This window comes from Notamacropus eugenii, chromosome 5, assembly GCF_028372415.1.
Source record: "Notamacropus eugenii isolate mMacEug1 chromosome 5, mMacEug1.pri_v2, whole genome shotgun sequence".
Lineage (NCBI taxonomy): Eukaryota > Metazoa > Chordata > Mammalia > Diprotodontia > Macropodidae > Notamacropus > Notamacropus eugenii.
The window spans coordinates 342,545,670-342,569,149 of NC_092876.1; the positions used below are offsets into that span (position 1 = coordinate 342,545,670).

The 23,480-nt window shown below is 35.9% G+C and overlaps 1 protein-coding gene across 1 annotated transcript in view; it reads left to right on the forward strand.

Annotated features, from left to right (window-relative positions):
• LOC140506527 (protein mono-ADP-ribosyltransferase PARP14-like) overlaps positions 1-21,212 on the forward strand; it is a 63,727-nt gene extending 42,515 nt beyond the window's left edge. The window contains exons 9-14 of the mRNA XM_072613804.1: positions 2,180-2,270; positions 6,873-7,022; positions 7,334-7,396; positions 16,960-17,127; positions 20,142-20,342; positions 20,422-21,212. Coding sequence (XP_072469905.1) covers positions 2,180-2,270; positions 6,873-7,022; positions 7,334-7,396; positions 16,960-17,127; positions 20,142-20,342; positions 20,422-20,777 — 1,029 coding nt within the window. The 3' untranslated portion in view covers positions 20,778-21,212. The remainder of the gene's footprint in view (positions 1-2,179; positions 2,271-6,872; positions 7,023-7,333; positions 7,397-16,959; positions 17,128-20,141; positions 20,343-20,421) is intronic.
• The last annotated feature ends 2,268 nt before the right edge of the window (positions 21,213-23,480 follow it).

The following is a 23,480-nucleotide window of genomic DNA, read 5'->3' on the forward strand; positions in this document are numbered from 1 at the left end:
CTGAGTTGGTTGATTTTAGAAAAACATGAAATAATGAAGATGAAATAAGCAGAACCAAGACAACACTGCATATAATAACAGCAATACTGTTCTAAGAACACCTTGGGATGATTAAGTAATTTTGAGTATCATAAGTAACTACCCTCATTTTCTGTGCTTTCTTCTAGTTTTCTTTTGCTCTTTATTGTGTACTTTTTTTCTCCTCTCCCCACTCAACCCTAGATAAGGTTACCATTAAGCAAAAATATGTATGTATATGTGTGTATATATACATATATATGTACGTATATATACATATGTAAAACCATAGTATTCATACTTCCATGTGTCAGTTCTTTTTCTGGATATGGACATGGAAGTACGAATACTATGGTTTTACATATGTATATATATATATATATATATACATATATATATATATATACACACATATACATACATATTTTTGTTTAGCGGTTTTTTATCTAGGATGGGGTGGTCAGAGAAGAAAAAAAATACACAATAGAGAACAAAAGACAACTAGAAGAAAGCACAGACAATCAAAGTAGCTTTAACAACAATGTGTAGTATTTATTACATAGTTTTTAAAAAAAGTAAACTATGAAATAGAAATTCATAGTTTTATATTGAATCATCTTTTTATATTGTACTGTGTACATGGAAATGTTCTTTTTTTGGTCTTGTTGTATTTAAATTCAAAATGAGTAAAAATAATTCTTAAAAAGTAAGGGTCTGAGATCATACCTGAACTCAGGTCTTCTTGATTCTAGGCCACCACTGGCTACCTCTAAGGACCAAAATTCTGGGTTGAGATCTCTGATCTCAGCTCCCACATCCTCAGTTATTATAAAGAGTATGTTCACACCTTTTGTAGGGAAATGCAGTCAAAATCTTCTCACATAATCAAAGTCCCAAACAATGACACTCCAATTAGAGGGTGTAATTAATAGGGATATAGATTCACATCCCAGGAAACCTGTCAAGTTGACCAAACCCTCCTAATCAACTCTTCTCATTCAGGAATATACCTTCTTAATAAGTAAGTGGAATGTTGTACTTGGAAGCGTGCATTCAGGAAGGCCTCTTATGGGTGAGGGTAGATCTTCCATGAAAGACTGAAGGGAGGATAGGATCAGGAATTACACTAGGAGAAGGGTTGGATAAGGTGTGATCTGTACAGTTACCAGTCCTTCTGTTGCTGTTGTTCCACAGTCTAGGGGCCATTCCTGGGAAGACCTAAACCACACATTCCCTAATATCTTTTGTCCTTAATTTTGCCTCATTCATTCATTTTTTTTTCCATGTTGCCATTTGACTGTTTATGGGTATACTTACCCTCTCCCCTCCTTTGCATCTCTTTCTCTGAGAATTAAAATCAAAACATCACCACCATTGCCTCTAGAAAGTATATATTAATAGACCATCTGTGGTTACTCACTATCTTTATGATTTTCCAGACCAAAACTTTCTACCTATCTGCCACTCCTTAATTTGTGTAATCTCCTCCATTAGATTGTAAGCTTCTTGAAGGCAAAAACTTTAGTTTTTCTATTTGTATTCCCATCTCTCATTGCCTTTTAAAGTTGAGGATCGTTCATGTTAAGCATCCAATAATTATTTAAATAGGTTTTGTCATAAAATTTCCATTAAACCTTTGTTTAACAAAAGAAATCCTTTTATGGAAAAATTTTTGAGGATGACTGTGTAAGTAAGGGCATGTCAGTCAACTTGGAAAACAATGCCTCCCAAATAGTCTTCCTTTAGAATTCTAAAATAACTTCTTTAAAATCACAGAAGAACATGCATAGAACTGGAAGGGACCTAAGAATTCACCTAGTCTTATCCATTTATTTTTGTAGATGAGAAAACTAAGGCTCAGTGAAGTGTGCCCATGTTCACACAGGTAGTAGTAAAATGCACCGTAGGGAAGTAGCATAGGTACTCTGACTCCAAATGCAGTGTCTTTTGAATTCTAGTCCGGGCTCTACTACCTAAAGGATTAGCTTCCTTTATTTTTCTTATCCAAGATTTAAGGTCAGAGTTTCTAATAGGAACATGCATTGTAATGAATAATCATCTAAATAAATTTTTGTTTACTAGCTAGGTATATTTGGTAAAGAATCTGATGTATATTTCTAGCAAGAATTGTTGTACTAAGTAGTTATGTTTTTATTTCTAGGCATTTTCAAATGAATTCACTAGATGGGGTAGTGGAAATGGAAATAAAAATCCTACCAGTTGTGGAGCTGCCAAGACTATTGATAGACAAGGTCTAGTAAAATTATTGTGTTGAAAAATTTATTGTTGTTTACTAACCATTTGGTAGTAGTTAAAATCCTAAGCAAAGTAATGATGATCCAAATGAAGAATAAAGCATCAATGACAAGATGCTGCAAAGCACATACAATATTCCTTGTTGTATTTCTTTGATCTGAAAGCCCTGGATTTTCATAATGACATCTCTGAGAGTTTTTATTTTGGGAGTTCTTGATGGAGGTGATTGATGAGTACTATTTTCTTTCTGATCCTAAGAGTTATGGGCAGTTTTTCTTTATAATTTCTTGAAATATCACACCCAGATTTTTAAATCATGATTTTCAGGAAGTGTGGCGGATCTCTCTTTAATCTATTTTCCTTTCCCTGTCATTCATATAGATTTCCTACATTTACTTCTGTTTTTCAATGTGTTGTTTTATATTTACATATATATACATACACACACACATATATATATTTAAGTATGTATATATATAATTATCTTCTTGTATATAGTATATAATATGTGGTATATAGTGTGTATATATGTATATGGTGTGTATCTATATCTATATCTATATCTATATCTATATCTATATATATCTCATACTTGCATATGCTGCTGGGAACTTCCCACAAACAAACACTCATCAGCCTACCTGTGCCTGCTTGCCTGTGTCCTCTCCTCCTTCTTCCCTAACTGTTCTCACTACTTGCCCTCAGTTCTGCTCCACCCTTCTGTTCCACCCATTCAGTAAGTTCCTCCTACCTCATGTGGCTTAGACTTTCATATGATTTAAGCAGGTCACATGGGCCTATTAATGAATGAGAAAGATCTTCCCATTTAAATTGCCATTACAAGGAGTTGCTATTATCCTTGGGCTAGCCAAGGTATTTTCTTGTTATTCAGTTTTCCTTGTTTCGAGTATCTCTATCATCTACCTCATGATGTAGGTTGGGGTAATGCACTGGGATTAAACTCCACAATTTAATGTCAGGAGTAGGGTTCTCAGAACTGCCTAGTTCTGAGTATAGTGGCCCAGAGAATGCCCTGTTTCAAGGGACTCCAAGTCTGGGCTCAGCCAGGCAACTCCTTCTTGGCACAGAGCTGTGGGACTTTATCCTGCTGGAGGCTCTATCTACAGATGCCAGGGTCTTTTCCTAATATTTTTGATATCAGGTTAGGAAAGTCATGATGGACCCCCTGGGAATCTATAAGGTCTGTCTGCACTCTATTTTCTACCTACCTGGCTTTTCTATTCCAGAGTTTCCACGAGACTCCAGTGGTAGATCCCTCAGTTGGATGGGGGAGTCTAGAGGTGATTCTTATTTCTTTCCAGATTTATTGATTTCTTTTTTATTTTTCCCAGCATCATGTAAAAACAATTTTTAACATTCATTTAAAATTTTTTAAGTTCTAAATTTCCTCCCTTCCTCTATCCCCCTGCCAATTAAACAGGCAAAAAATTTGATATAGTATACATGTATAATCATGCAAACTATATTTCCATGTTAGTCATGTTGTGAAAGAAAACTCAGATAAAAAAAGAAAGAAGGAAAAGTACGTTTCAATCTGCACTCCAACCCCATCAGTTCTTGCCCTGGAGATAGAGAGCATTTTCATTGAAAGTCCTTCAGAATTGCCGCATTATTGCATTGCTGAGATAGCTAAGTCATTCACAGTAGGTCATCATAACAACACATTGTTGTTACTATGTACAGTGTTCTCCTGGCCCTGCTCATTTCACTTTGCATCAACTCATGTAAGCCTTTCCAGGTTTTTCTGAAAGCATTCTGCCTGTCATTTCTCGTAGCATTCCATCATAATCATATAACACAACTTTTTCAGCCATTCTCCAATTGCTGACTATTCCCTTAATATCCAATACTTTGCCGCTACATAAAAAGCTGCTATAAATATTTTTATTCATATAAGTCCTTTCCCCTTTTAAAAACAAATCTCTTTGTGATACAAACCTAGTAATGGTATTGCTTAGTTATATGGTTATATATGGTTATATGGTTATACCTGCCCTTTGGGCATAGTTCCAAATTGCTCTATAGAATCAACATTAGAGAGGACCATGAACCCTTTAATAAAGTGACATTGGCTCAGAGTTCCGCCTCAGTCACTTTTATTATAGGTTGGACAATATTAATCCCCACAATATTTAACTTATAACATTTCCTCTATGTATATTCTTTCTAATTGCCCTAATAATAAGAGGGATTTTCAAACTTACAAGCATTGTTTTTCCATGGAGGAATATAAACAGTTTGACCTTATTGAATTCCTTATGATTTCTCTGTCCTGTTTACCTTTATATGCTTCTCTTGAGTCTTGTATTTAAAAGTCAATTTTTCTATTCAGCTCTGGTCTTTTCATCAGGAATGCTTGCAAGTCCTCTATTTCATTGAGTTTCTATTTTTTTCCCCAAAAGATTATATTCAATTTTGTTAGGTAGGTGATTCTTGGTTGTAATTCTAGCTCTTTTGCCCACTATAATATTAAATTGCAAGCTCTCCAATCTTTTCACATAGAAATTGCTGAATCTTATATTATCCTGACTGTGGCTCCATGATATTTGAATTGTTTCTTTCTGGCTGCTTGCAATATATTTTCCTTGACCTGGGAGCTTTGAAATTTGATTACAATATTCCTGGGAGTTTTAATTTTGGGATCTCTTTAGAAGGTGATTGATGGATTCTTTCAATTTCTTTTTTGCCTTCTGGTTCTAGAATATCAGGGGAGTTTTCCTTGATAATTTCTTGAAAGATGATGTCTAGGCTTGTTTTTTTAGCATAGCTTTCAGGTAGTCCAACAGTTCTTAAAATATCTTTCCTATATATGTTTTCAAGGTCAGTTGTTTTTTCTCTAATAAGATATTTCACAACTTCTTCTATTTTTTATTCTTTTGATTTTGTTTTATTGTTTCTTGATATCTCCTAAATTCATTAGCTTCTACTTGCTCAATTCTAACTTTTAAGAAATAATTTTCTTCAGTGAGCTTTTGTACTTCCTTTCCTATTTGCCCAGTTCTACTTTCTAAGCAATTCTTTTCTTCAGTGAATTTTTGTATGTCTCTTTTTCCATTTGGCCAATTCTGCTTTTCAAGGTATTTTTCTCTTCATTGGTTTTTTGTACTACTTTTACTATTTGGTCTATTCTATTTTTTAATGTTGCTTCCTTCAGTATTTTTTATGTTTCCTTTACCAAGCTATTAACTCATTTTTTTTCATGATTTTCTTGCTTCACTCATTTTTTTTCCCAATTTTTCCTCCACTTCTCTTACTTGATTTTTAAAATACAGCCTATTTATTCACTTTTAATTCTATGCTAAAGTGGAACTCTGCTTCTAGAGTGGAGGGGCTAGTGGTTTAAGCTTTAGGGTTTTGGTGCAGCTATTTCCAGAAATAATTCTAGGGACCTGTAAGCTTTCAGTTCTTCCAAAGTGGTATGATCTAGGGAGAGGTGCGTTTACTACTCTCCTGGCCTGTACTCTAATCTATGAGCAACCACAAGCATTCTTTTCCACCCTTGAACTGTGACCAGAGTCACAGCTCCCCTGTGGCCACAAGTTCTGGCATGTTACCACTTCTCCTTTCCCTGGGACTGAGACCCAGGACTATGACTCAGATTCTCCACTCTTACCCCAGTGCAGCAGACTTTTCCTGACTACCTTCTAAGTTGTCTTGGGCTGGAAAATTTTTTTATCCCATTCTTTTGTGAGTTTTACCACTCCAGAATTTGTTTTGAGGCATTATTTCAAGTTTTATGTAGGGTTTTGAAGGAGGGCTCAGGGGAATCTCTGCCTTTTCTTTGCTATCTTGGCTGTGCCTGAGATTGATAGGTTTCTAAGCCTCACTGAAAAGTTTTCAGGGGATCTGTGCTCCTTTTTGTTCTAGCATGCCACCATCTTCCTGAAATCTCTGAAACTACAATATTCTTAGCCTTTTAAGCATTAGTCACATTTATTTAGCATGAGTCAATCAGATACAAGATCAACTTGTCTCATCTATTAGATTGCCTAAGCTCTTTTATCAACCCCCATAAAGGCTGATTCTACTATTTTCTCAGTTGGGGACATATGATTTCTATATAGATGAACTTAAACTTAACCACCCAAATATTTCTGTCTCATCAAATTTCACTGTGCTGATACATAGGAGAAATGGAATTTCACAGTGGATGGAGTGCCAGTTTTAGAATCAGGAAGATTTGTATTTAAATTCTACCTCTGACACACACTAACTCTGACCATGATCAATTGTTTAATCTCTCAATGCTCTAAGAATTCTCTAATACTAGAATTAATTTGTGAGTTGCCAGGCTACATCAGTAAATAGGATCTCTGTGTTAAAAGTTGCTGACTTATGTATAATCATAGGTTTGGGGGTGGGGGGAGAAACAGAGAGAGATTGAGGGGAGGAGGGAATACCTATCCAATTTCCTAAATCTTTTCAACCAGAAGATCATCTGTTGGGTATTGAAAATTAAAGTCAAGAAATTTCTTGAAGGGATAAAGGAAGGAATAAGAGAGAAATATACAGCAAAGCCTTATAATACCAGTCACAGGATCCATCTTGGCATCTTGTTTTTCTTCTTTTCTCTTTAGATTTCTTTGGGACTATTTCTAATATTGCACCTGGAGTTTATGAAACAACAATTGGTTCCATTTCTTTTATGGTTGCCTCTGGAGATATTACCAAGGAAGAAGAAGATGTTATTGTAAACTCCACAAATAAAACATTTACCCACAAAGGAGGTATTATGTGAATTGTTATTGTTACATAAGCTATATCAATGGCTTAAAACACTTGCTATAATTAAAGTAAATTAGACTGAATTTTGATTCAGTAAGACATGAATGAGAAGATCAGAACTTAACTTCCAGATATGCCACTTACTAGCTATGTGCTTTGCATGTACTCTTTTTCCTCTCTGGGCCTCAATTTCCTTGTCTGTAAAATTAAGTGGGATAGATGGGTACAATACAGGATCTTTAAGGTTCCTTGTATCCCCAATATTTATGATTCTGTAATTCATGCTCATTCTTACTGTAATTTTCTTATCTAGGGGTTTCCAAAGCCATTTTAGAAGCTGCTGGACCAACTGTGGAATCAGAATGTGCACAATTAGGTATGGCATCGATGTTTATATTTTAGCCTTAATCTCGTCAAAGTAAAAGGATTAGGTGTATGACAGGAGGATGTGAGAGATGATCAGAGCAGACAAGAAGTCTTTTAGGAGTCAGTGTTCCATATGAAAGTATCACTGTGATAATTTCACTATAAATTTAAGGTTGAATATATATATAACTATGTGAGAAAGTAACCACACATTTTATGGTTTGAGACACTTTTATTGGCTCCTATATTTGTTTTTCTCCAATTTACCACAATTTCTAAAACTATCACAATGAAAAAATTCACCGGGGGTTGACATTGGGACTGTTAACTAGGAGAGTTCAAGAATTATAATACATACAACAACTCCAACTCTAGCCTTGAAAAACTATTTCACTAAGCCCAATGGGGGAATTCATCCTTACTCCCTCTCAACTTTGGTGTCTGGCAGGCTTGTTTCATCCATTTTTGTCCTAGGGAGCCTGCCTGTGCCAAAGGGGCTCCCTTTTGTCATATTTATTGGCTCATTAAGTCTTTCATCCTTGTTACCACAAGGGATGGGTTTGATTATAATAAATTAGATTATAGCTCACAATTGTAAGGGATGCCTAATGGGGGGAAGTAAAAAAAAAGGTACTCTATAAAATGTTGAATAGATTTTCTGACATGTAATTTAATTCTACATGAAAAAAGAAATCCTACAAACAGAAAGACTCACAAGTACACATTCAGCTAAAATTAGTAGGACTCAGGAATTTAAAATATAATAGTAGTTACAATCTTCTGGGATGCTGATCCTTAATTCTCATCAGAACATAGAACAGGCTAACTAGCAGTTTTACAGTTAACTTCCGCTTGGTGCTGTTTGATCAAATATATAGAGACTAACTTCTTTCTCCAATTGAGAAACTACGATAGCCAAGGATCCTTCTCTGCTACCATTTGGCTTATGTTTTTCATTGGGCCTCACTACCTATCCATCTTTCAAATTCACAAGATCACCTCCTGGATACATCCACCTGGGATATATGTTCCCATTAGATCAAGCAAAAACAAATACAAAAGGGGCAAAGGGGACTAGGGCCCCAAGTGAAGGCTCACCTAGTTAAATACACATACCATACAATGAATGAAGGCAAGGTCACCACAATACAAGTGAAGCATAGATCCTTCAATGAATTCATACATGCGACATGGACAATCCAAGGGCCATTGAGTCATCAGCTCCTTAGACTTGGAAACGATTAAGGAGACTCTTCATCCTTTCAGAGTGTGAATCTTTTAGGCCTGATTCATACATGCTCAATAACTCCCAATGCAGGTTACTGGAACCAATCTTTGTTATGTAACCATGGAAATAAAGTCAATTTGGAGAGTCAATAAAACTCTGGTAAATTAGCATACAAATAGTTATGGCACTATTAGTATCAAAATTAAGGTCATACCCCTCCTTTTTAAAAACAGCTATAAAGCATTTTTCCTGAAGTGCTCCTTGCAAGGAAATGTTAAAATTTGTTGGGAAGTATACATTATTTTTTAAAAGGATTAAATTTGTTTATTAAAAAGCAAATATTCTTTGACCCAAAGATTCAACTACTATGCTTTTACACCAAGGAGGCAATTGATAAGACGAAAGTCCCAAATATACACCAAATTATTTTAGCTCTACTTTTTGCGATGGCAAAGAACTGGAAATAAAGTAAATGCTCATTGATTAGGGAATGGATAAACAAATTGTAGCACATGAGTGTAACAGAGTCACTACTATAAGAAATGACAAAGATGATGAATACAGAGAAACATGAAACTGACAAAGAGTGAAGTGAGAAGAACCAAGAAAACAACGTGCAAAATAACTACTACCATGTAAGGGGAAAGAACAAGCGCACACACACAAAAAGCAAAATCAAGTGTCGCAAAATTACAAAGAAAAACTATGACTCAAAAGAAGATATATAAGAAGCCACTCCTACCTTAGTCTTTTGCAGAAGTAAGAGGCACACAAGTGTGGTTCATTTCATATATTTTCAGACTTCTTATGTAATAAATTTGGCCTATTTTTTCTTTCTTTTTTATTGTTAAAATATTATTTGTTATAGAAAATAGCTTTCTGAGAAGAAGAAAGGGAAGAATCATTTTTATGATGCAAAAAATATAAAAGATTGATAAAATTTGCTTAAAAATTTAAAAAGATGATTAGGAGAGGATGGAGCAAAGCTGGTGGAGTAAAGGCAGCAACCTAGTTGAACTTTCCCAACAGTTTCCTCCAAACAACTTTAAAGCCTCAAATAAAAACTTTGAACAGCAGAACCAATAAGAGGTGAGAGTGAAATATTTTTCCAAACTAAGATAACTTAGGTCAACAGAAGAGGTCCATGACAATAGGGTAGGAGCTGGCCTAGAGTGTAGCAGGAGTGCCGGTGATGGGCCTTGCCGCTGGCTGCTATAGTGGCAGCAGCAGTAGTGGCAGCTTCAGGAGCTCTCAGCAAAGAGATGGTAAAGATGGATTGGATAACTGATCAGAAGGAAAATACAGGGAACTCTTTGCTGGCACTAGGAAGAGGGTCCAGCACTGATTGGCAACTCTATTGCCCATAAGCAGTTCTGGGTTAGAATTCCAAGGTGGAGAGGAGCACTTCTCAGTCACAAAGGAGCAGGGGACCTGGTTAGAATTTCAGGACTAAGAACAACACTAGCACTTGCAGCTGCAGGGGAGCAGGAGCTCTTCCTGGGTAAAGACCAAAGAGCAGGCCAGGAGAACAAAGACCACAGCTCTCCCCAGATCATATAAGCCCCAGAACTAGTTCTGAAAACAGCAGTACCAAAAAATCCTGAAGCTTGGGACAGTGCCTCCCTACCTCCACATGAGCAGAACCCAACTTTAGCATTAAATTCAAATTCAAGAAATAGGTTTGAAAATGAGAAAACAATAAAAGAACTTGACCATAAAAAGCTACTGTGGTGGCAGGGAAGACCAAGATATAAAACTCAGAAGTAGAAGTCAATGTAAAATCATCTTCAAACAGAACCTCAAAGAAAAATGCTAATTGGACTCAAGTCCCACAAGAATTCCTAGAAAAGTTCGAGAAAGAGATGAGTTTTAGAGGGAAAAAATGAGAAAAGAAATGAGAGTGATGCAAGAAAATTATGAAAAGAACAGCTTGATAAAAGAAGCACCAAAAAAATGCTGAAGAAAATAACACTTTAAAAAACAGAAGTGGCCTAATGGGTACAATCCTTCTTGGGGAGGGAAGAGGATATTTAAAGGAATAGAGGACTTTCAAGCATTCCTTTTTTTTTCTAGTATTTATTTATAAAAAAATTTTCCCCAGTTACATGTAAAAATAATTTTTAACATTCATTTTTAAAACTCTGAGTTCCAAATTCTTTCCCTTCTTCCCTCTTCACCCCCCTCTCAATGAGAAGTCAAATGAATATAGGTTATACGTGTTAATCATACAAAATATTTCTGTAATTGTCATGTTAGAGAAATTAGTGAAAGGCAAACAGTTTGATATAGGTTATACATGTTAGTCATACAGAACATGCAAAACATATCCATAATAGTCATATTAATCAAATTAGTGAAATATTAGTGAAAGAAAACACAGACAAAAAACTCAAAAAAAATAAAGTTTGAGAAAAGTATGCACACACCATCAGTTCTTTGGGGATGGATAGCATTTTTCATCATAAGTTCTTCGAGTTGTCATGGATTGTTGCAATGCTGAGAATAGCTAAGTCTTTCACAGCTTATTATCTTACAATAATACTGTTGCTTTGTACAAAGTACCTTTAGCTTTACATCAGCTTATGCAAGTCTTTCCAGGTTTTTCTGAGAGCATCCTGCTCATCATTTCCTATAGTACAATAGTATTTCATCATAATCACATTCCGTAACTTGTTCAACCATTCCCAAATTGATGGGCAACCCTTCAATTTCTAATTTTTTACCATCATAAATGAACTGCTATATTTTTGTACGTATGCATCCTCTTTCTTTTTGCTTTTTATGTTTTTTGGGATACAGACCTAGTAGTGGTATTGCTAAATCAAAGGGTATGTGTGTTTTTATAGCCCTTTAAGCATAGTTCCAAATTGCTCTATAGAATGGTTGAATCAGTTCACAACTCCACCAATAGTGCATTAATGTTTCATTTTTCCCACATCCCCTCTAACATTTGTCATTCACCTTTTCTGTACTATTAGTCAATCTAATAAGTATGAGGTAGAACCTCAGAATTGTTTTAATTTGGATTTCTCCAATCAGTAAGTTAGAATATTTTTCATAAGGTTGTAAATAGATTCATTACTTTGCCTAAAAACTGATCATATCTTTTGATCTTTTATCAATTATGGAATGGCTCTTATTTATACAAATTTGACTCTATATTTTTGAGAAATTAATCCTTTATCAGAGAAACTTACTTCAAAATTGTGTTCACAGCTGCTATTGCTAACTGTATTTATTTCCATCCTACCCCTTGCCATTTATTCTACTCTCTCTCTTTCCCCCCTATCCTTTGTCAAAAGTGTTTTGTCTCTGTCTATCCCCTCCCCAAATCTGCCCTCCATTTTATCACCTCCTCTTATCCCCTTCCCCTCCTACTTTCCTGTAGGGTAAGATAGATTTCTGGACCCAATTGCATGTGTATGTTACTGCCTCTTTGAGAAAATTTTGAGAACAGTAAGATTCACTCACTCCCCCTCACCTCCCTCCTGTTCCCTTCCGCTGTAAAAGCTTTTTCTTGCCTTTTTTACGTGAGATAATTTATCTCATTCTACCTGCCCCCTTCTCTTTCTCCAAGTACGTTCCTCCATCAACTTTTAATTTTATTTTTTTAGATATCATCCCTTTGTATTCAACTCATACCTGTGCCCTCTGCTTGTATATATATATATATATGTATATATATATGTATGTATGTATATATACATATATATAAGAACTCTAATAATGAAATAATTAATAAATAATAAAAAAGGTGTTATGAGTTAGAAATATCATCTTCCCATATAGTAATATAAACCGTTTAACCTTATTAAGTGCCTTATAATTTCCCTTTTCTGCTTACCTTTTAATGCTTTTCTTGAGCCTTGTATATGGAAGTCAAATTTTCTATTCAGTTCTAGTCTTTTTATCAAGAATGTTTGAAAGTCCTCTATTTCATTGAATTTCCATTTTCCCTCTAAGGATTATACTCAGTTTTGCTGGGCAGATGATTCTTGGTTGTAATCCTAGCTCCTTTGCCTGTGGAATATCATATTCTAAGCCCTCTGATTCTTTAATGTAGAAGTTGCTAAATTTTTGTGCTATCCTGATTATGCTTACACAATACTTTGTTTCTTTCTGGCTGCTTCTAATATTTTCTCCTTGACCTGGCACCTCTGAAATTTGGTTACAATATTCCTGGGATCTCTTTCAGGAGGTGATCAGTGGATTCTTTCCATTTCTATTTTACTCTCTGATTCTAGAATATCAGGGCAGTCTTCCTTGCTAACTTCTTGAATGTGATATCTAGGTTCTTTTTTTTTGATCTTGGCTTTCAGGTAGCTCCATAATTTTAAAATTATCTCTCCTTAATCTACTTCTCAGGCCAGTTTTTTTTTTCCAATGAGATATTTCACATTGCTGTCCAATTTTTCATTCTTTTGACTTTGTTTTACTGTTTCTTGATTTCTCATAAAGTTATTAGCTTCCACTTGTTCCATTATAATTTTTAAGGAATTATTTTCTTAAGTGAGCCTTTGGACCTCCTTTTCCATTTGACTAATTCTACTTTTTAAGGCATTTTTCTCTTCATTGGTTTTTTGGACCTCTTTTACCTACCATTTCACATAGCATTTTTTAAGGTGTTATTTTCTTGTGTATTTTTTTGTTGACTTGTTCTCATTTTTCTTCCCAATTTTCTTCTATCTCTCTTACTTGATTTTCAAAACCTTTTCTGAGCTCTACCATGCCCTGAAACTTTGGATGTAGGAACTTTGACTTTATTGTCTTCTTCTCATGTGTATTTTGATCTTCCTTGTCACCATGGTAACTTTCTATAGTCAGAAATTTTTTCCCCACTGTTGGCTCATATTCCCAGCTTATTTTTTGATTTTTAAGTCTTTGCTAAAGTAGGACTCTGCTTTCAAGATGGAGAGTGCATTGTCCCAGGCTTCAGGGTTTTTGTGTAGCTGTTTTCAGAGATAATTCTAGATACCTGTAAGTTTTCAGCTCTTCCAAAATGGAAGATAATACCAAAGTGGTATTATCTAAGGAATGTATTTACTACTCTCCTGGCCTGTGCTCTGGTTTGTGAGCAACCACAAGAACTCTTTTCTACCCTGGAACTGTGAGGAGGGTCTCCTCTCCACTACAGCTGCAAGTTCTCATGTGCTACTATTCCTCCTTGCCCTGGGACTACCACCCAGGACTGGGAACCAGATCCAAGTATGGGCAAAGCAACAAAGTCCGACCTCAGTGCTACCAAAAAGATCCCTGTAATCCTCTGGCAAGTTGTTTGAGCCCTCTATCATCTATGGGCTGTGAGAGCTGCAGAAACAGCTTCTGCCCCTACTGCTGCTGATTCAGTCACTCCCAAGGCCTGTTCCTGGTTTGCTATGGCCAGGGCTGTATTGGCACAGCCTGTGCTGGATCACATTCCACTCTCACCCAGGTGCAACAGACATTGCTTACTGACCTTCTAAGTTGTCTTTGGCTTCTGTGAGCTGAGAGGTCTGGAAACCACCACTGCTGACAGTGATTTAGTCACCTCACAGCCTGATCCAGTTTTACAGAGACCTAGTCTGGTCTGCATTGGTACTGCCTGTGCTGGACTATGCCCCTTTATCACCCTGGTGCAACAGACCTTTCCTGGCAACCTTCCAAGTTGTCTTGGGCTGGGAATTCGTTTCACTCAGTCTTTTTGTGGGTTTTGCCACTATAGAATTTGTTTAGAGTAATTTTTAAAGGTAACTGGAAGATTTGGGGGGAGATCTCAGTTGATTCCCTGTCTTTACTCAGTCATCTTGGCTCCACCTTCCAATTAAAGTTATTCTAAGAACCCAAGCATTTCTGATGAAAAGACAAGAACTGATTAGAAAATTTGACTTTCTAATACAATATTAGAGAGCAGCATAAAAGGGTAAAAAAGTAATTATAAAGATCTCAATAAATTTAAACTGTTTACATTCCTACATAGGAAGATGACATTTAACTTCTAAGAACTTTATCATTATTAGGGCAATTAAAAGGAGTCTACATAGACAGAGGGCATGAATGTGAGGTGATATTGGGGTGCTCTTTCCCTCTCCCCAAAAAAATGAAGAGATAAGGAAGAGGAAGGTACTGGAAGAAGGAGAAAGGGAAAGGTAGAATGGGGAAGTATTTCTCATATAAAAGAGGCATGCAAGGAAGAGTTTTTATGATGGAAGGGAAAATGGAGAGGTTGGCAGGCAATGTTTGGACCTCATGCTCATCAGAACTGGTTCAAAGAGAGAAGAATACACACAGAGACATGTGTGCATGCATCCACATACATGCATACACACAGTTTTGTATAAAAATGTATCTTACTCATCAGTAAAGTGTGGGGGGGGGATGAAAGAGAATATGAGGTATGACTGAGGGCAATGAGAAAAAGGAGGGCAGATTAAGGGAGGCAGTGGTCAAAAGCCAGATAGGTTTTTGAGGAGGAATAGGATAAAAATAGGGAGAAAAGAATAAAGAGAGGGAAAATAGGATAGAAGGAAATACACAGTGATCATAGTTATGAATGTGAATGGGATAAGCTCACTCATAAAAGGGAAATTGATAGTTGAACGGATTAAAAATAAGAATAAAACAATATGTTGTTTATAAGAAACACATTTGAAACAGAAATGCACAGTTAAAATAAAGGGATTAATCAAAATCTTTTATGCTTTAGCTGAAGTGAAAAAAAAATGCAGGGGTAGTAACCATGATTTCAGAGAAAGCAAAAGCAAAAAACAAAACCTAATTAAAAAGAATAATCAAGGAAAATCCATTTTGCTAAAAGGTAACATAAACAGTGAAGTAATATAAAAAATGACTGCAAGTTTCTCTGAAAAAGTCCTCATTTCTCAAATATGTAGGGAACTGAGTCAAATTTATAAAATCATTTACAATTGATAAATGGTAAAAGGATATGAACAGGCAGTTTTTAGAGGAAGAAATCAAAGCTATCTATAGTCATGAAATAAATCCTCTAAATAACTATTGATTAGAGAAATGCAAATTGAAACAATTCTGAGGTGTCAAAAATGACAAATCACAAAGAGAATGAGGAAAAATAGGTACACTAATAAACTGTTGTGTACTAGTCCAAACATTCTGAAGAACATTTTGGAGCTTTGCCCAAAAGGCTATAAAACTGTGTGTACTCTTGGACTGAGCAATACCTGTACTAGGTCGGTATTCCAAATCAAAGAAAAAGGAAAAGATCTTATATGTGCAAAAATGTTTATAGCAACTTTTTTGTGGTGGCAAAGAATTGGAAATTGACATGCTCATCAATTGGGGAATGGCTAAATAGGTTGTAGCATATGATTGTGATGAAGTATTATTGTGCTACAAGAAATGACAAGTTGGGTAGTTTCAGGAGAAAAAAACATGGCAAGACCCATATGAACTGAAGCAAAGTGAAGTGAGAACCATTATTGTGCATAGTAATTGCAATGATGTAATGATGATCAAATATGAAAGATTTGACTACTCTGATTAATTTAATGATCCAATGCAATTCAAAAACCTCATGATAAAAGAATATTATCCTTGTCCAGAGAGAGAAGTGATGAACTCTGAGAGCAAATTGAAGCATAATTTTCTCATTTTATTATTTTTTCTTTTTGTGATATGGCTAATGCGGAAATGTTTTACATGATTTTACATGTTTAGTTGGTATCATTTGCTTGCTTTCTCCATTAGTGAGGGAGGGGTGGGATAAGTTTGGAATTCAATTTAAAAAGAAAAGAACAATGAAAAATAATTTTATTTAAAGAATAATCTTGTAAGGCTTTAGGGGAGTTGCTTATAAGTCTGCCAAAAACTTCCCCAGGTAGGGGAATGCAACAGACTTTCATTAGCCTCAAAAAGAGATAACAGTGGTAGAAGATGGAATAAAGTTCACTATCTTCAAAGACTTGAAGGCTTGGCACATGAAAAGGGGAATATGCCTGTTTTATGAAGCTCTAAAGAGTAAAACTTAAATTGCAATGAGGCAGTTTTAAGCCTGACTTGAAGAAGATCTTCGTATTATAGTTGACTCAAATGGAATGGACTTGCTATCACTGGAGGTGTTTACATAGAAAATGGATAATTACTTGTCAATAATGTTTTAGAAGTTCATGCATGGGAAACAGTTCTACTAACATGATTTATAAAATCCTTTTCATCTTTGGGGGTCTATAAAAATCTAGACAGAAAAATCAATAAGGATTATGTCATTCAGGATTCATTTTTTCATGTACTGTTTTCTTTTGCCTAAATATAATATTTTGTATTCTTAATAACCAATGGGTTTAAATAGTTCATGTTTTATATCCTTTACTTTTCTTCTTCCCTTTCTCCAGCTAAACTACCTCATGGCAATTTTATAGTTACACAAGGGGGAAATCTGAAGTGCCAAAAAATAATTCATGTAATTGGTCACAAGGATGTTAAAAAAACAGTTTTCAAGGTCCTACAAGAGTGTGAACAGATGAAGAGTAAATCTGTTGCCCTCCCACTCATTGGAACAGGTATGTAGCTTCTTGGCAAAATTAGTTTTAAATTATCAGTGTTCCTTAACCTCTGTATTCACTAATAAATTAAGAATAAACCTTGATAAGGCAAATAACTATGAGGTTAATCTGTCTTGATAATCCTTTTAACTCCAAGCACCATTGCCTTTGTGGGAATTAATGGGTCTCACTAAATGTTCAAACTGTGACTGAACAAGGTGAAAAAGAAAATCAAAAGACTAGCCAGGGATGAGGAACCTGTAGCCTTGAGGGCACATGTGGCCTTCTAGGTCTTCAGTTGCAGCCTTTGACTGAGTCCAATTTTGTAGAACAAATCCTTTTGTTGAAGGAATTTGTTCTGTGCAGTTTGGATTCAGTCAAAGGGCTGCACTTGAGGACATAAAAGCCACATATGCCCTCAAGTTTGCAGGTTCCCCATCCCTGGACTAGACTGATAAAGAGCAAAAAAGGGGCTCAGAAGAATAAAGAGAGGAATAAATGGAAAGAAAAAAATAAATTCATTGTTCAATTTCTGCAGTTTCTCTTCTTCCTCCACACTTTCCTCCATGGTTTCATCCTTCCCTTATCTCTCTATCTCCTCAAAGAATAATTGCTTCTACTTCACAGGGTTGTTATGGGTACAAAATGATATGATATTTATAAAGCACTTTGCAAAACTCAAAGTGCTATATAAATGCTAGCAATTATCATTATCTCCATTTTCTAAATGAGGAAAGTGAGTTGGAGCAAGGTTGAATGACTTGTCCAGGGTCATACAACTAGGATGTTTCTGAGGCAGGATTTGAACTCAGGACATTCTAATTCTAAGTCCAGCATTCTATGTGCCATGCCATCTATCTGTACTAACTCTATTTCAAGTTATAGCTGATGCCTAAAAGTTGCCACATCAAACAAACTCATTACAGAAATGGAATCATCAGATTTTTAAAGCTAAATAGGATCTTAGATCATATGCTTTATTTTTAGGATGCTCCCTCCTTTTTCAGATGAGGAAAGATAAGTTAAATGTCTTGCCAAGATCAGCACAGTACAAAGACACAATTAGAACCCATATTGCCTTTCCAGTGCTCTTTTCGCAATCTTCTTCTGCAGATTCCATCTTTTGACTAATGGCATTGTTATCTTTCTTTCTCCCAAGACTTACAACCTCCAAAGTCAGGCTTTGGTCTCTTCTTTATGCCACCCTGATCACTTATCCATATATATAATATTTGTTGATTATCCTCTTTTGTTTATTTATTAAACAGTATTTCATTTTTTCCAATTACATGTAAAGACAATTTAGAACATTCATTTTAAAAAAATTTTGAGCTCCAAATTTTTTCCCTCTCCCCTCCCTAAGATAGCAATTTTATATGGATTATACATGTGCAATCATGTGAAACATTTCAGTATTAGTCACATTGTGAAATAAGTTTGTTGATTAATTTTACCGTGATTATTCCACCATGCTATTTCTCAGATTCAGTTCTTCCTTTTCATTACCACCAAGAACAGCACCCTATCCCAGGTCATCATCACTGTATGCCCATATTACTACAATAGTCTCCTGGCTTTTTAGTTTAATTGTTTTAGCTCCGTCCTATGTGTAGTTTCTGAGACAACTTTTATTGTAAATATATGTGCACATATACATACATGTATATATAGTTAGCACTATTAATGTGTACTTACTCTTTTTTTAAATGTCTGCTTTTTTGACCCAACAGATATTGCCCAACAAACACTCCCCAAAAATCCTTTACTACATATATCCCCCCCCCAAATAATTTGGCAATTATTAAGAGAAAAGATGGGTATGTCCTTTAATTTGGACAGTATGATATTAAGTCTGACCTTAATCACTGAACAGGGTTTTGTTGCTTTTCCATTTTGACTTTATTTATATCATAATCATTACATATTTTTTCTTTTGGTTTTACTTCTTCATTTGTCATTGCTTCATGTAAGTCTTAATGTAATATTTCTTAAATATTTCATATTCATGTAACAATTTAATTCTTCATCCTGAATTTAGAGTTGAGAACCTGGGTTAAAAATTCTGACCCTATGTTATCTTAGACAAGTCACTTCTCCTCTCTTGGCCTCAGTTTTCTCATCTTCAAAATGAGAGAGTTGGAAGAGATCTCTAAGGTCTCTTTCAGCTTTGAATTCAATGATCCTATGTAAAGATACTGCTGCTAACCCACTTTGACCAGGTTCTGAGTTTGGAGAGTGATGATGGATTTACTCTGTCGCATCTTCAGTCTTTTGTCTAATTACCCTTTTGACTGGTAGAAAGTGGTAGAAAGTTTTGCTACTGGTAGTCAGCATTAAAGGTGAAGGCTAGATTCATCAATGGTAAGGATTATGTTATAAGCCTATGTTATAAGGTTATTATATTATATCCCTTATGTTATAAGCTCCCTGTGGGAAAAGATATTCTGTTTGGTTGGGTTTTTTTTAATCTTCCTTGGTACCCAGAGACTCATACAAAATAGTATAGATAGTGACTAAATGACCTTTGTAATGAGGTAACTCAAAGGGATATTATGTTCTTCCATTTTCAAAGAAAATGCAGTTTGAACTAACACTGGCCATATTCTCTTCATGTAAGTGACCTTCAGAGTTTAGAGAGAGAGAAAGAGAGAGAGAGAGAGAGAGAGAGAGAGAGAGAGAGAGAGAGAGAGAGAGAGAGAGAGAGAGAGAGAGAGAAAATGAGTACAATACAGGTTAGATTGGGAAGAATGAGCATTTATCCATTAAGACGGGGCATACCAAATTCTAGTCACATCACACATAACATGGATGCTGGAGTTCGAATCAGGAAGACCTGGGCTCAAATCCCATGCCAGACATTTCACTAACTGTATGGACATGGAACAAATCACTTAACTTCACTAAGTTTTAGTTTTCTCATCCGTAAAAGAAAAGATTTGGACTAGTTGGCCTTTAATGTCCTTTCTAGCTATAAACATCAACCTACAAGTTGATTACTTGATAGTATCTTTTACATTATTGTATTCTTATAGGGAGTGCCAAACAAGAACCAGACATTGTTGCTAAAAAAATAATTGATGCTATTGAAAACTTTGCATGGAAAAGGTCTGCCCAATCAGTGAACAAAGTAAAAGTGGTCATCTTCCTGCCACAGCTACTGGATGTGTTTTATGGCATTATGAAAAAAAGGGAAGGCTCTGTGGTGCCAACCTCAATGTTCTCTAAATTAAAAGGTAAGTTGTATATTTGTTTGTGATTGACATTGTTTAGAAAATGTTCATAGATATATTCTCATAGTATCAATTTTTTTAGTACTTTTAGGTCTTACAAGATATAATTTGATTTTTGGAAAGAAAATAGAATCAGCCACATTTCAGATATGTGGTGAAAGTAAGGAGAATATTGAAAGCACTGTTTCTTGGATACAAGATTTAATTTTAAAAGAACAAAAGAGTTACATCTCCTCAGATGAAGCTATACAAAACTTTGGTGAAGAAGAATTCAAGGAACTGAATAATCTGCAGAGAAGTCTGAATATCACCATTTACCCCAAAAATAACTTTTGTCTCCAGGCTATAGGACTTGCTAGAGATGTATTAAAGGCTTCACGGACAATTGAGGACATGATCCAGAAAGTTCGCTTAGGTGTAGAAGAGGAGTTAGGCTGAGCTCTTCAGAGGGTTCACTGAACGATAATATAACAACAATGGTGTTAAACTTCAATTTCTTTTTTCCCTTCTCTTCCCTTCTCCATTCTCTGTCTTTCCCTCCCCTTCCCTTCCCTGCCCCTTAACCCTTTCTTGACTTCTGTTTATCCTCTGGGAAAGTGTGGAGCTATCATCCTTGTATGATGTTGTAGGTTAGGATGAAGGCATTGCCTATTTAGTACAATATAATTTAACCCACCACCACCAAGAAGCCTTTTTTACAGCCTGTCCTCCATTTGTAAATCACTCCTTTAGCTTAAAACTGATTTTTATTGTAATGCAAAAACCCTAGAGGAATAAAATTAAGGGTCCATCTCTAATGTCATTTATATGTTAGATGTTAGAAAACTGATTCATATATGGCTCCATTAAAATGAATAAATTAATAGCTTTCTAGTTACTGGTCTCTTCTAAGTTCTTCTTAGCTTAAATTAATGCTCCCAAATATCTTCAGGGATTGATTACATTTGGGTAAGCAGATAAAAAACAGTCTTCTGAATCCATCAGACTTATTATAGAATAGGCAATGGTGAAAGCCTGAATGAGTTCATTAGATTTTTCCAAAATTCACACTATAATGGAGAAGCAGGAAGATGAAGAGGGCTAACAGAAGGGTACTGGAGATCTTGTCTTCTTTTTACTTTTTAGAAAACGTATTAGCCCATTGGTAGAGCCAACATGAGCATTCACAAGTAAGTCTGAATCCAACTCAGGTTCAATTTTCTTATCCGGTTGCTTTCCCAACTCCATTCTTTACTGATAATAATTGTTGACATCCCAGATGATGCTGTGAACAATGTTCCTGGGCTCATATGTAACAATTTAGGCTCTAAGAATGAATGGAATGAGCTTTGTAGGGCTGATTTCCCTCAAAGACTCTTTGAGGCAGAAGGTTTTCCAGGTTATTCTTGGAGCTCTTTGTGTTCCTCTGCTCTCTTCCCCTGCATCAGAACCCTAGTCTGAGCTGAGAAGTTAACTTTGAGTATCTTGTAATAAAGGTCATTAAAGATTGGAAGCTGTACCTATGTGGGGATGGGAAAATCACAGGAAATTATCAGGTATGTGGTGAATTATCTGGCATAAAGCATAGTGACTATTGGTCCTTGGCTCTCCCCAAGCAATGGAAATTTTATTGTAGTCATCTGAACCATTTGACTTGGTGATATACTTCCCATTTCACTGTATGTTGGCCTACTGGAAGCAGGTGACAAGTGGTATATAGGGCAGTATACTGGTCATCATAGGGCAGCAGGGCCTGAGTCTAGCTCCCAAAAGAGTTAATGTACTATAGTTGATATGGCAAACACCACAAGGGCATTCTTCTCTGGTGGGATCATGTGGAGGTGAGCCCTGACAGCAGCTGCTCAAAGTTGTCAAAATCAACATGAAGGGTGATTAAAAGATAGAGAGTTGATCACAGTGAATTTATTCCATCAACCAGCCCCCAAATTTAAACATTTTAAGTGTCAATTTAAGTGTTTTGCCATAGCTGGAGGATCCCCTTGGGACCCAAAGCAATCATTCCTTGGTTGTTTCATCATTAGTGGTGATTTCCAGGGTGGTGAAGATCTTCAAAACAATGATGAAACTTATAGTCTATACCTTCAAGGCATCAAGGGTATTGGCAATAAAGGTGCCATAACACTGGAAATTAATGAGTCATGTTGGCCTCCTTGAGAATAGGACTTCAATGCTTTTGTCACTATCAGAAGACCAAAATAGAAACTTGCAATGCCAATGGTGATTGTGCCTATCAGCATTTTTCTAATGTAACCCTTTACTTCTCCACCATCAACAACATATTGGCAGAATTCCTTCATTTGGTTCACCTCAGGTGTCATATCCCTGACCTTCACCAGAGTGAATGGGTATATTGGAACAATTTCACATCAAACATATAGTATGAACTAGTTTCCATTGAATTTGATCTTCTTGAACAAATATTTGTTACTGAACTTTCTGTACTCCTCTGAACTTGGTAGACTTGTTATAGATTTTTGTCTCATCTTTGTGATAAAGCTGTTCAAACAATCCATAGCAATATGTTCACTATTGATTTTAAGATTGTTAATCCTGAAAGTACCAAAGAGCTCACTGAGATTATACAACTGTCAACTTTGAAAAGTAAATGACTAGAATGACAGAAGTTATAGTAAAAAGCTTTACACCAACTGTCAACTCTGAAAAATAAAATAAAATACCAAAGGGCTCACAGAGGTTATAGGCTAAAAGTATTGTTTATTCCATTGGAGAAGGAAAATCAGATACTTGTACCAGACCAAAGAGACCCAACGCAGTGAGGCTAAGCCATGATACATATAGTTGTGATTAGACAAGCATCGAGGTGTAACAACAGCAGGAAGGCATGACAGCAACAGTGAAGCAAGATTGTCTAGGGATAAAAAGTCCATTCATTGCAGGGCTTCATGCCCAAGACATGGTTTCTGCTGGCACTGGCCCAAGCCCCAAGGCTGTCAGTTCTGTGATTTAGCTGCATCAGAGTTCATTCAGAGCATGAGTGCAAAGGACTGTTGTTGTGCCAAGCTCAGGGCACAGATTACTTGCTGAGCCTTAGCCCTGGAAAACAAGGTATCTCCTAATAATAAGAAAAGAAAGGAGCAAAAAAAGGGATGATTTTAGGATGAGGGCCCTGACATTCTTGGC